The sequence below is a fragment of the Lampris incognitus genome, chromosome 21, assembly GCF_029633865.1.
Source record: "Lampris incognitus isolate fLamInc1 chromosome 21, fLamInc1.hap2, whole genome shotgun sequence".
NCBI classification, from domain to species: domain Eukaryota; kingdom Metazoa; phylum Chordata; class Actinopteri; order Lampriformes; family Lampridae; genus Lampris; species Lampris incognitus.
The window spans coordinates 25,220,108-25,234,487 of NC_079231.1; the positions used below are offsets into that span (position 1 = coordinate 25,220,108).

The 14,380-nt window shown below is 43.3% G+C and overlaps 1 protein-coding gene across 1 annotated transcript in view; it reads left to right on the forward strand.

Annotated features, from left to right (window-relative positions):
- LOC130131671 (protein SON) overlaps positions 1–14,380 on the forward strand; it is a 174,341-nt gene that overhangs the window by 28,437 nt on the left and 131,524 nt on the right. Inside the window, exons 5-6 of the mRNA XM_056301450.1 lie at positions 6,168–6,376; positions 11,063–11,228. Coding sequence (XP_056157425.1) covers positions 6,168–6,376; positions 11,063–11,228 — 375 coding nt within the window. The remainder of the gene's footprint in view (positions 1–6,167; positions 6,377–11,062; positions 11,229–14,380) is intronic.

The window sequence follows — 14,380 nt, forward strand, 5'->3', positions numbered from 1 at the left end:
TCTCTAAATCTACAAAGACACAATGCAACTCTTTCTGGCCTTCTCTATACTTCTCAATCAACAGTCTTATTTATGATCCGCATATTTGATTTGGCAAAGATTTTATGCCGGATGCCCTTCCTGACGCAACCCTCCCCATTTGTCCGGGCTTGGGACCGGCACTAAGGATGCACTGGCTTGTGCATCCTCAGTGGCTGGGTTCTGCTCTCCTTTATGATACTGTTCTTATTTAAAAACTGCTTTAGTTTCCAAGGTCAGCGGTGCGTGTGGCCTTTAAAGATGAAAATGGTAGTGGTTTGGGATAGGTTTTGTATCGTTATTAAATGGCTTGATGTAGTCACATAGATGGCGATCTGGATGTAGGCCTCACATCACTGGCACTGTTGAGTTTGTTAGAAAGAACTGGGCATTGATATGAGTGGCAGAGGAAGGTTTTGTATCTACAGTGCATCCGGAAAGTATTCACACCCCTTCACTTTCCCCACATTTTGTTATGTTACAGCCTTATGTTACAGCCTGGATTAAATTCCTTTTTCCCCCCTCATCAATCTAGATACAATACCCCATAATGACAAAGTGAAAAAAAGTTTTGTAGAAATTTTTGCAAATTTATTAAAAATAAAAAACTGAAATGTTGCATGTATATAAGTATTCACACCCTTTGCTCAGTACTTGGTTGAGGCACCCTTGGCAGCGATTACAGCCCCAATCTTCTTGGGTATGAAGCTACAAGCTTGGCACACCTATATTTGGGGTATTTCTCCCATTCTTCTCTGCAGATCCTCTCGAGCTCTGTAAGGTTAGATGGGGAGCGTCGCTGCACAGCTATTTTCAGGTCTTTCCAGAGATGTTCAATGGGGTTCAAGTCTGGGCTCTGGCTGGGCCACTCAAGGACATTCACAGACTTGTCCCGAAGCCACTCCTTCGTTGTCTTGGCTGTGTGCTTAGGGTCGTTGTTGTGTTGAAAGGTAAACCTTCGCCCCAGTCTGAGGTCCTGAGCGCTCTGGAGCAGGTTTTCATCAAGGATCTCTCTGTACTTTGCTCCATTCATCTTTCCTCGATCCTGACTAGTCTCCCAGTTCCTGCTGCTGAAAAACTTCCCCACAGCATGATGCTGCCACCACCATGCTTCACTGTAGAGATGGTATTAGCAAAGTGATGAGAGGTGCCTGGTTTCCTCCAGACGTGACGTTTGGCATTCAGGCCAAAGAGTTCAATCTTGGTTTCATCAGACCAGAGAATCTTGTTTCTCATGGTCTTAGAGTCGTTTAGGTGCTTTCTGGCATACTCCAAGTGGGCTGTCATGTGCCTTTTACTGAGCAGAGGCTTCCATCTGGCCACTCTACCATAAAGGCCTGATTGGTGGAGTTACTATAGAGATGGTTGTCCTTCTGGAAGGTTCTCCCATCTCCACAGAGGAACGCTGGAGCCCTGTCAGAGTGACCATTGGGTTCTTGGTCACCTCCCTGACCAAGGTCCTTCTCCCCCGATTGCTCAGTTTGGCTGGGCAGCCAGCTCTAGGAAGAGTCCTGGTGGATCCAAACTTCTTCCATTTACGAATGATGGAGACCACTGTGCTCTTTGGGACCTTCAAAGCTGTAGAAATTTTTTTGTACCCTTCACCAGATCTGTGCCTCAATACAATCCTGTCTCGGAGGTCCACAGACAATTCCTTTGACTTCATGGCTTGGTTTCTGCTCTGACATGCACTGTCAACAGTGGGACCTTATATAGACAGGTGTGTGCCTTTCCAAATCATGTCTAATCAATTGAATTTACTACAGGTGGACTCCAATCAAGATGTAGAAACATCTCAAGGATGATCAGTAGAAACAAGATGAACCTGAGCTCAATTTTGAGTGTCATAGCAAAGGGTGTGAATACTTATGTATATTTCAGTTTTTTATTTTTAATAAATTTACAAAAATTTCTACAAAACCTTTTTCACTTTGTCATTATGGGGTATGGTATGTAGATTAATGAGAAAAAAATAAATTTAATCCATTTTGGAATAAGGCTGTAACATAACAAAATGTGGGGAAAGTGAAGGGGTGTGAATACTTTCCGGATGCACTGTATGTCTGTAGTGGCAGTTTTCAAAAGAACTGTATATTTTGGTCAACATCCTCTTCTCTGACACTGTTGCTAGAGTCCAGATTTACTCCCAGCACAAAGCTGGCCTTCCTCACCAGCTTCTTCAGTCTGTCTTCTTTGCCAGCGAAGATGATGGTGCTGGCCACCACAGACTGGTATAACATCTGCAGCATTATACTGCAGACGCTAAAGGACCTGAGCCTCCATGGGAAGTAGGAAGCAGTAAAGTTTCCAGTGAAGTTCATCATGTGTTCTGACTCGCTGCTTGTACTTCTTCACTTACCATGGAGTCACCTAGCAGAAACACGAACAGCACCACTCTGCCACTGCAATCCACATTGTGGGCGGAGGGGTGTTACATCTGTAGTCTTTCCATTTTCTCGCCAAACAATGGGCCTGTTCTGAACAGGCACGTTTCATTTTAAACATTTTTTTAAGCTCATGTCTCGTGAGGTCCCTGGTCCTCAGTCAGAGGTCCGGGACTCAAGCCCAGGTAAACCCGTGCATGAAGGGGTCCATGTATGCAAGTATCTATGAATGTATACGTATGTAAAGTACGTTGTGAGTTATGACAACCGAAGACACATTCTCGTATGTAAAAGCATGCTTGGCCACTGAAGCCTGACTGTGATCCTGACAGCAGTATGAGGCTGTGATCACATACGATGCCCTTCACATGAGCCTGCATCTCTTCTTCAGTTGTTTCAGGGTGTGGTTGTGGCAGACATGCCATGCCTCCATGCAACACACCTTGCATTTATGAAGTGATGCGTTTTGTGGGGGCACCTGAAGCTTAACATGTCTCCACTTTAGCCACAATGCACCACTTGTCGGTGTCACCTCCTGGTCGACTGGCCAATCAACTGACTTGAGAGGAGGGGCTAAGATCTGATCAGTTATAAGTGAATTTTTTGATTTTGTTTTGACTTTGATATACTTTATGAATCCCCGTAGGGAAATTATGCTCTGCATGTAACCCATCCTAGCCGTGTAGCTAGGAGCAGTGGGCAGCTGTCGTGCAGCACCCGGGGACCAACTCCAGTTCGTCTAGCCATGCCTTGCTCAGGGGCACAGACAGGAGTATTAACCCTAACATGCATGTCTTTTTGATGGTGCGGGAAACCGGAGCACCCGGAGAAAACCCACCGCAGACACGAGGAGAACGTAACCGCCACACAGAGGACGACCTGGGATGACCTCCCAAGGTTGAACAACCCCGAAGTTCGAACATTTAAACATAAATGCTAGTAAACTGATCATCTAGTGTAACAACAGGCAGTGTCCATATTTTATTGTCATTAGTGGACAGTGTCAAACTTTGTTGTCACATTTTGTGTTGCCTCACAACAAGAGTGACGCACATTGCACTCTTGCCATCTGTGTATGAGTGGCTCTTACAGATGTGTCTAGTTTTATTATGAGAAATTAATTTTCTATGTGTAAAGTTGCAGTAAAGTTATCCAAAGTAGTTGAATCAAGTCCAGTTGCACTTGATTCAACTCCTTTGGATAACCATGACCTGGATGAATGAGAACATTCACAGACTTGCAGTAAAGTTGCATAATGACCAAAACCAGCGCTCTAACACCGGTTTCATGTGCAAATTGCCATGACCATGATTTAGAGCTAGAGTTGGCACATGTACTTTTCACACAAGATTGGGGAATAGCTGCAGTCACAGCATTGTAAGATGGTGGCAGATTTAATCTTAACCCCGTCCCTCAGTTCAGACATGGTCATTCCCTCTTTACATAGATGGCCTCTTTGACTCCCCGTTCAAACCAGTTCAAACCAGTGTTCCTCCCTATCAAGGAGGTGCACACCCACCTATAGGCCAGTGGGTCATAGGTGAAGCGACTCTGTCGAACACAGAACTACCTTGTCAGGCCAGGACTCTATATGACCGGTGTTAGAGTGCCACTTTTGGCCATTATACAACTGTACTGTTTATAAGGGTGGGAATACATGTGTAACCCCTACCATGTAGGTGGGGCCTGGGTTCTGCTTTAAATAAGTGGCGCTATTACCTGAAGTAATACACTGTTTAAATTGTTACCAAGTGTTTCTTAATTCTAAACTTAGATTATAACTGTTGGCGGTGCCTCCATTAGCTGTGTGTAAATAGTTTGAATATGACTTCCTTTTAAACCTTTAAATGTATTTATATTTTAATACCACTATGAATTGCCTATTCTAAATGTCTATGACGCAACACATTTGCTTTAAATTCAAATATACCAAAAGGTAGGTATTTATTAACCAGATGTTAATGTAAAATATTTGTAGTTTGCAATTATCAACAGTCAATAATAATAATAGTAATAATAGTAATAGACTGTCACAATATGTATAAACCAATGGCTCAAAGCCTGTTCCAATTCTATTCAATAATAATTAATATTTCCAATAAAACTCTGTTGTCAACTCAATCAATGTAAAAACAAATTGTACATATACCAATAAAACCAAACAAAACTGTGGGCCCACACTCACACACACACACTCTCACACAATGTAGCGCAGTCCAAGTGTAACGTTAGAGTGTAACGTTACCGTTGCAGGCCTGACATTGCTTGTGAGCGGTGAGGCCTTAAAACTGTAATTGGCCGCTTCGCTTGTTTCTGGACACGAGCATAAACAAAATAGCACGTGCTTAATTTCAGTTCTCATGTATCCGTGGAAACGGAGTGGGGAAGAGGGGGCTGAAGAGAGCCGAAGAGCGGCGAAGAGAGGCGTAGAGAGGCAGAGATGAGGGGGGGGGGGGGTCAAGCGCTCTGCTGCGAGCGCAGGAGAATGAGTGAGGGCGCGAAGAAACCACCGGACAGTCACAGGCACACCGGGGGAAAGAAATGGTCTCCGCAGTCGTCCAACGGAGAGCTTTCCTGGTCCTTGGTCTCTCACCTTCGACTATGTCCAAATCCTGAATCAACAGGATACACTGAGCTACCAAGTCCAAATACCATCTCGATTTGATCTAGCATCAACTTGTCACTCAAACTAACGTTAGCAACCTAGCTAACGTCACTATGCTAAGCTAACCGCTTGCCGCGATTAACTATTACAACATTCATATTACACTATAACAGGGAGTTACAGTTCACAAACATCACAAGAAACATATTTACCTCTTGTACATCCAGTTAGCACATACACCCCACGGATAACGCTCTGTTGATCCCGACGTTATGTACAAACCGCTCACACAGCGGTGTCCTCACGCGTTCTGACTCTTTACCTCACGCCACCTAACTCGTAGTACTAAGTCCCGCCCCTCTATCTCAGCATACATTTTGGTTGGCTAAATATTACAGACGTACCAATGAAAGAAAAGAAAGGAATGAATGACATTTAACATCAGTTAGGCTGTAAGCCTAACAACCAAGCTAGCAACACGTACTGTATATTGTACACATCAAATAAACCAGGCTCATGAATGAACTCACGTTAGAACTTGTAAGTTGTACATATCATAACTTATAACCATTGTAAATAAACGTGTACATAACCATGAAATGAACTGTAGATTATTTATTGAATGTACTGTAATCTTATTAATTCATTTAACTTATTCTGTTTTAATTTATTCATTAAATGCTCATAGCTCACTTTATCCACTGGGCTACACCTGCAGTCAGCTGAGAACTGAAGACGTCACTTAGATGTGTGATGAAAAGTTTTCCCACTGAATGTCATGTCCAGATGAACTGATTTAACTTTTCTATGTACTCTATTTAATCTGAAATATACCATATGATGCAAACAACCACCTCCCTGTGTCCATGGCAACACAGCGTCCTCCACATCTTTCCATAAGAAGTCATCATTGCATCACCTTGCGACAGCACCTGGTACTTTTGGGAGCCTACAACCCCACCTGAGAGAAAAGTCAAGGGGAAACACTGATAAAAATACATGCTTAAAAATCCCAGACATCTCAACACATCCACTCTTTCTCACTACCTCGTCCGCCTGTCCTCACTGTGTCTCATGAACAGATTGTATCTATTCATTAAGTCTGCTAACGGATGTAAAAATGGACAACACGTGTTCTTTGTCTCCATCCCTACAAACAGGACAGCTTTCAGACAGCAGGGGGCAATGCAGAGAGAGGAGGCGCACTGCGGAGCCACTGTCCACACCCATCCCATTCTGCTGCTCACTTGGCCAAAGACCATTACCCCTCCGGGTCTCGATCTCATTCCAGTTCCAAGTCTATACGGCATGGCGGTACATCCAAGACTGACTCCTGCTCACGATCACACCGCCACAAGTCCAGGTCCAGGTTTGCGCTCTCAGTTTTCTTAACAAATCAGCTGTCTCCCCCCCCCCCCATGATTAACTGTTTATATATTTCTTTTTTAACACGTGGACATAGTTAAATATGTTAATTAATAAACATCCGCTTTTTAAATAAAAGAAGCAAAACAAATACGTGTGAAAACGAGCAGCAGCAGTAAGGAAGTGCTTCTGCTCCCTGGGAATAGGTCAAATCAGCAAAATACAGAAATTATAGTAAATTACCTTTGAATTACAGTAAGCCATAATAGTAATAAATGTGGAACAAAGCGGCATAGAGAAATGGTCTCGTGACACATTTCCAAATAGTCCACCTGAATTTGTTGCCTGGAATTCAGAAGACTAATGACACTTCTTTCTGAGGTGCAAAAATCCATCACTAAATTAAAAACTAACAAGGCAACAGGTGTTGATGGAATACCAGCAGAGCTTCTGAAAAACAGTGGTCAAGCAGCTATAGTAGCACTACACCAGCTGGTTTGCAAAATCTGGAGTTCATGTGAATGGCTGAAAGAGTGGAGAACACAGGAATTTGTCACAATTTTCAAATCTGGATGCAGCAAGGACTGTAAACTATCACACAATAAGCCTCATTAGTCACACAAGTAACATCATGCTATCCATCTTGTTGGACAGAATGATGGAATCAGAGATGTCAGATGAGCAAGCAGGTTACAGACAAGGAAGAGGGTGTACAGAAATACTGGTAACACTGCAAACACTAATTGAAAAGGTATCCAACACAAATCACAATGCTGATTTTCATTGATTATTCAAAGGCATTTGATTCAGTAAGCCATGCACAGCTCTTTAACATCATGCTGGAAACGGGTTTCCCTAGACACCTCATTGCGCTGCTTCAAGGTCTATATATTGACCAGACAGTAGTGGTAAGATGGAATGGTGAGAACACAGAAGCTTTTCCAAAAGAGAAGCATGTACGTCAAGGTTGCATTGTATCACCACGTTTATTCACACTATACTATATTCACACTATACACAGAACAAGTGATGCAGATATAGATGAATATGGAGTGAGCATAGGTGGTTATAAGATAAGCAATCTGAGATTTGCAGATGACACGGTACTAGCAGCTGATGGACAGCAAGATCCAAATGAAGTGTTGAGTGGAGTAAATTAGGCAGGGGAAAAGAGGTTGCTCAGTTTGAATGTGAAAAAGACAGCATGCATGAAAGTGGGTGAATCACATATTGTATCTCAGTAGATGGACAAGGTGTAGAACACCTAAAGAGCTTCAAATACTTGGGTTCAGTTAAGAAAAATGACAGTGATTGTACAGATGACATAAAAATCAGAATTACCCTAACAAAGAAAAGAATGATGGGGATGGTACAAATATGGAAAGATAGGGGAATAAGAGAAGTGACAGTCAGTCTACTTAAACCACTGGTCTGGCCAGTGTTTTCATACGGAGGTGAAAGTTGGACATCGAAGAAAGCGATGGTAAACAGGATGGAGGCTGCAGAGATGTGGCTTTATCATAGGATGCTTTGAATACATTGGATGGAGAAACGAACGAATGCGAGCATCCTTAATGAATTAGGAAGAAAAAGAGGACTAATGGCACATATAATTCTTCTGCCCTGGCATGTGTATATGCAGTACACAGTGTAGACAGCGAGCTAAACACACTTCTAATACAAGACTCAAGACAGGAGTCAAGGTTCAGGTATCTTTAGTAGAAGGCTTTTTTTGTGAAACTGTAATGGATACAAGAATAAAGAAACACGAATGAATGAATGAATGAATGAATGAATGAATGAATGAATGAATGAATGGTATAACAATGAAACACAAATGATCGAATTAAATTTTACATTGACATAATTGTACACTGTTTGATTACATTATGTGATAAAATGTATATAAAACAATGAACAATGAACATGTTGTCTTCATCACGTCCAGTAGTACATGAGCATAACTGAGTGGGCTCATCCAGTGGGCCAAAGGCATGTTGTCTTCATCACATCCAGTACAACATGAGCATAACTGAGTGGGCTCATCCAGTGGGCCAAAGGCATGTTGTCTTCATCACATCCAGTACAACATGAGCACAACTGAGTGGGCTCATCTAGTGGGCCAAAGGCATGTTATGTTCATCACATCGAGTACAACGTGAGCACAACTAAAGGGCCCATCTAGTGGGCTACAGGCTTGTTGTCTTCATCACATCCAGTACAACATGAGCATTACTGAGTGGGCTCATCTAGTGGGCTAAATACATGTTGTCTTCATCACATCCAGTACAACATGAGCACAACTGAGTGGGCTCATCTAGTGGGCTAAAGGCTTGTTGTCATCATCACATCCAATACAACATGAGCACAACTGAGTGGGCTCATCTAGTGGGCCAAAGGCATGTTGTCTTCATCACATCCAGTACAACATGAGCACAACTGAGTGGGCTCATCTAGTGGGCCAAAGGCATGTTGTCTTCATCACATCCAGTACAACATGAGTACAACTGAGTGGGCTCATCTAGTGGGCTACAGACCTGTTGTCTTCATCACATTTAGTACAACATGAGCACAACTAAGTGGCGTAAAGACATGTTGTCTTCATCACATCCAGTACAACATGAGCATAACTGACTGGGCTCATCTAGTGGGCTAAAGTCTTTTTGTCTTCATCACATCCAGTACAACATGAGCACAACTGAGTGGGCTCATCTAGTGGGCCAAAGACATGTTGTCTTCATTACATCTAGTACAACATGAGCACAAAAAATGGCTCATCTAGTGGGCTAAAGGCTTGTTGTCGTCATCACATCTAATACAACATGAGCATAACTGAGTGGGCTCATCTAGTGGGCCAAAGACATGTTGTCTTCATTACATCTAGTATAACATGAGCACAAAAAATGGCTCATCTAGTGGGCTAAAGGCTTGTTGTCGTCATCACATCTAATACAACATGAGCATAACTGAGTGGGCTCATCTAGTGGGCCAAAGGCATGTTATGTTCATCACGTCCAGTACAACATGAGCACAACTAAAGGGCCCATCTAGTAGGCTAAAAGCTTGTTGTCTTCATCACATCCAGTACAACATGAGTACTACTGAGTGGCGTAAAGTCATGTTGTCTTCATCACATCCAATACAAGAGTACAACTGAGTTTGCTTATCTAGTGTACTACTACTACTACTTTCGGCTGCTCCCGTTAGGGGTTGCCACAGCGGATCATCCGTTTCCATTTCTTCCTGTCTTCTGCGTCTTCCTCTGTCACACCAGCCAACTGCATGTCTTCCCTCACCACATCCATAAACCTCCTCTTTGGCCTTCCTCTTCTCCTCTTCCCTGGCAGCTCCATATTCAGCATCCTTCTCCCAATATACTCAGCATCTCTCCTCCACACATGTCCAAGCCATCTCAATCTTGCCTCTCTTGCTTTGTCTCCAAACCGTCCAACCTGAGCGGTCCCTCTAATATACTCGTTCCTAATCCTGTCCTTCTTTGTTACTCCCAGTGAAAATCTTAGTATCTTCAACTCTGCCACCTCCAGCTCCGCCTCCTGTCTTTTCGTCAGTGCCACTGTCTCCAAACCATATAACATAGCTGGTCTCACAACCATCTTGTAAACTTTCCCTTTAACTCTTACTGATACCCTTCTGTCGCAAATCACTCCTGACACACTTCTCCACCCACTCCAACCTGCCTGCACTCTCTTTTTCACCTCTCTACTGCACTCCCCGTTACTTTGGACAGTTGACCCCAAGTATTTAAACTCAAATGCCTTTGTCACCTCCACTCCTTGCATCCTGACCATTCCACTGTCCTCTCTCTCATTCACACATAGGTATTCCGTCTTGCTCCTACTGACTTTCATTCCTCTTCTCTCCAGTGCATACCTCCACCTCTCCAGGCTCTCCTCACCCTGCACCCTACTCTCGCTACAGATCACAATGTCATCTGCGAACATCATCGTCCATGGAGACTCCTGCCTGATCTTGTCCGTCAACCTTTCCATCACCATTGCAAACAAGAAAGGGCTAAGAGCCGATCCTTGATGTAATCCCACCTCCACCTTGAACCCATCTGTCATTCCAACCACACACCTCACCATTGTTACACTTCCCTCATATGTATCCTGCACCACTCCTACATACTTCTCTGCAACTCCTGACTTCCTCATACAATACCACACCTCCTCTCTCGGCACTCTGTCATAAGCTTTCTCTAAATCTACAAAGACACAATGCAACTCTTTCTGGCCTTCTCTATACTTCGCCATCAACATTCTCAAAGCAAACATCACATCTGTGGTGCTCTTTCGTGGCATGCCTCATATTTCGTCGGGGCTGCATTGCACTACATGTGCATATAGATTTAATTTTTATTTACATGTTCTGTTTATCTATGTAGATTATAACTACACACTATGGTGTGGTTTATTATCTCTTACATAGGCCACTGTGTTCCACATTTTTGAAGATTAACCTACTTGTGGTGTATTCAGAATTGTTGACTTTGCAACACCTGGCACAATAATTGAATAAACTAATGAATAAATAAAAGATAACCAATGGAACAGCTACTAATCAAGTTTTCTGATGGGTCTCTAAAATTCCACTTTCACATTTGGCTGAAAGATGGTTAAGATATGATTCCTGAAGTTTGAAGTGACTTTTTTCCACGCGATGTCCTCAGGTCTCGGTCGAGCCGGAGCTCCAGAGCAACACGATGCGGATCTCCCAGGCCCAGACGCTCAAACAGCAGAACCCGGTGTAGCTGTCTCCACTGTCGCGTGCCCTCTGAAGATAGAGGCTCCTGCTCCAAACCTGATGCAGCTACTGGAGGCCCTCCTCCCTCTCATGTATGTATATCAATTAACCTTTTCTCTTAACTCCTCAACTCTGCCTACTCATGTATGTTGACGTGCTCCTTGTCTACCCCTTCTAATAATCTACTGCTCCTCTTCCTTCTAGTGAATGTTATAACCCACTCCCCCCAATTGTCATTTATCAGAGAAATAGTTTTGAATATTTGAAGTCTGTTCTTGTTCTCCACCCACCACTATGTATTTTCATGTTCATCCATTCTGTGTTTCACACTACTCCTACTAGCTCAATACATTGCAGTGCAAATCAAAGGGTCAACTGGATAATTCCCACGCAGTTAAAAATGCAGTCCTATGTTTACTCAAAGCCAACATCATGGTACAGTAGCCTTTCATGGCAAACCGGACTACCAGTCATTAAACTGTTCAGAATGTGTGTGGTGGAATGAAACTATCTCTACTTGCTGGAAGCTTATGCTGAAGTGCCTGTTTGTGTCCTGGGTAATGTCGCTGGCAGTCTGTGTAGGGAAAAATGTGAACATGAAAACAGTCATTCACCTACTCTTCAGCACACAGTAAAACAAATAGGGCCAGCAAACACTAAAGAATTAGCAATACAGGAACATTAATATTTAGTTATAACCGCTGGGTTCATCTTGATGGACTGCTTCAGAAGGATGTTGGCTTTGGGTAAGCCATGTAGTAATTATGTGTTTTTTTAACCAAAATACTCAATCTCTTCCTGTTTACGTTGCAACTTAACTGGAGCAGCAAGGCCATGATAAAGTGCAGGATTGAAGAACGAGAAATTGAAGTCTTAATTATTGGTAACAAGTGGGGAGCAGAAAAACAAATAGACTTAAAAATTCCTTGACATATAGCCTGACATGAGATTTACGATAGTTCAGGTTTGGTTTGAAAATCAAGTTCTGTTTTGTTCTGTCCTGCCCTGCTCTGCTCTGCTCTCTTTTGCTTGGTTCTGCTCTCCACGGCTGTTTAACTGTAAGGTTTATAAGTTCAGGGATACCTGCAGTCAGATAAGACTGATGAAGTCACTTAGATGAGTGATGAAACGTTTCTCCCACTAAACGTTGTGTCCAGATAAATTGATTCAGTGTACTGGGATTTCTATGGTTCTTAACACTCCAGTCTGTGCAGTTGAGGCAGGCCTGGAGCTCCAGTTTTGACTCATTGGTCCATTTCCTCACAGATTTAACTACAGGCTTTGCAGATTTTAGTTTCTGCCTGTAGGTTGGGATAAGATGAATCAGACAGTGATGCACGGGGGACAGAGCAATAGGCATCCTTTAATATTGTATAGCAATGATCCAGAGTGTATTTGTCCCTGGGGGGGGACATTTAACACGCTGACTGTATTTTCATGGCTGAGGTTTTCTATTTTAAAATCCCCAAGGATAATGAGTAGGGAGTCTGGATATTCGCGCTCCAAATTTGTAACTTGATCACCCAGGTGTTCTAACGCCTCTTTAACACAGGCCTGGGGTGGGATATAAACACCACCTTCTTCTTCTTCTTCTTCTTCTTCTTCTTCTTCTTCTTCTTCTTCTCCTCCTCCTCCTCCTGCTCCTCCTCCTTTCTCTCTTCTCCCTTCTTTTTCCTTTCTTCTTCTTCCGGCTTGTTCCCTGTTTCCCAGGGGTCGCCACAGCAGATATGATAGCTTCCATCGGTACCCTGTGAGGGCATAGCACCGATGGCGATCTTGTCAATCTGCATAATGATTTGGCAAAATTTTACGTCAGATGCCCTTCCTAACACAACGACTAACCCTATGGACGGGGGCACAGGTGAAGTGCTGGATGCCATCCCAGTATTCATGGACTTGCGCCCTTGCCCGTCGCCATGTGTGATATAGACACCAACGAGAATAAATGATGAAAATTCCCGCGGTGAATAGAATGGTTTACAGTCAATGAAAAAGGTCTCCAAGTGAGGGCTTTATGATTTCTTCAGCACTCTGACATCCGTACACCAGCCTTCGTTTATGTAGAAGCATATACCGCCGCCCCGTATTTTACCCGATAGCTCCATTTCACAGGAGTTGGAACTGCGGCAGATGAAACGTACTGTCTGTTATATGCTCACTAAGCCAAGTTTCAGTGAGACATAGGGCGGCAGATCTGGAAAAGTTTGAGTTTTTTCCGTTTATGAGTAGGAGTTCGTCCATCTTGTTGGCCAGAGAGTGGACATTCGCCTGGTGGATTAATGGCAGTGCGGTTCTAAATCCCCACTGTCGCAGTTTAAGGAGCCTTCCGGCTCACTTACCCATTCAGCGTCTTCGGCGTAGTCCGCACAGGGCTGTATCGAGCAAGACCTTGTCAAGACTTTTGTTAAAAAATTCCGTTACAGTTGGTAAAAAAGTCTGTTCAGTTTGTCCAGTTTACAGTTGGAAGCTTAAAAGTTCTTCCCTGCTCTATGTGATTAGTGAATGGGTGCTGGAAACTAAACAAATAAACAACAACACAAAAAGTAAAAGAGAGTGCAGAACCGAAGCTGCTGTCCATGGCACCATCTTGATGGCCAGTTAATTTAGTAAATGCAGTCTTTAGCTGGTTCACTCAAACGCACTTGGTAATATGCCATTTTGAAATCTAGGACACTGAACCACTCAAATAAGAGCATCTTCAATCCATGGAACTGTGTATTGGTCTGGAGCTGTATGTGCGTTTAGCTTCTGAAAGTCCACACATATTGATAGAACCATTCTTTTTCCTCATGACCACTACGGCGGCTTTTCACCTTGACAATAATTCCAGCTTTCTTCAGTATTTCAAGGTGCTTTTTCACATCGTCCACATCAGCAGGTGCCAGCTGGCGAGATCTGTCCCGAAATGGTGTATTGTCGGTGACTCTGATTGTATGGCGAGTACTCTTAGAACATCCAACACTGAACTCACGAGTTGACAAAACAACTTTACATTTATCATCTTTTCGGTTAACCTCTTCTTACACACCTCAGACACTGGGGAACTTCCAAAGTTGAATGAAGAAGGTGTCAACTTCTCAGGTAGGTTGGGCTTTTGCTCCCTCGCAGTTGAAGGTGCCACATCCTCAAGAAACAGATGAGCAGTAGGCATTCCACATTTCAGTGTTTTGTGTCTTGCTGACATTCCATGTCCCGAGGACCAATCTGCGATGCCGGAAGTCGGTATGCCCCGGTCCCCTCCTTT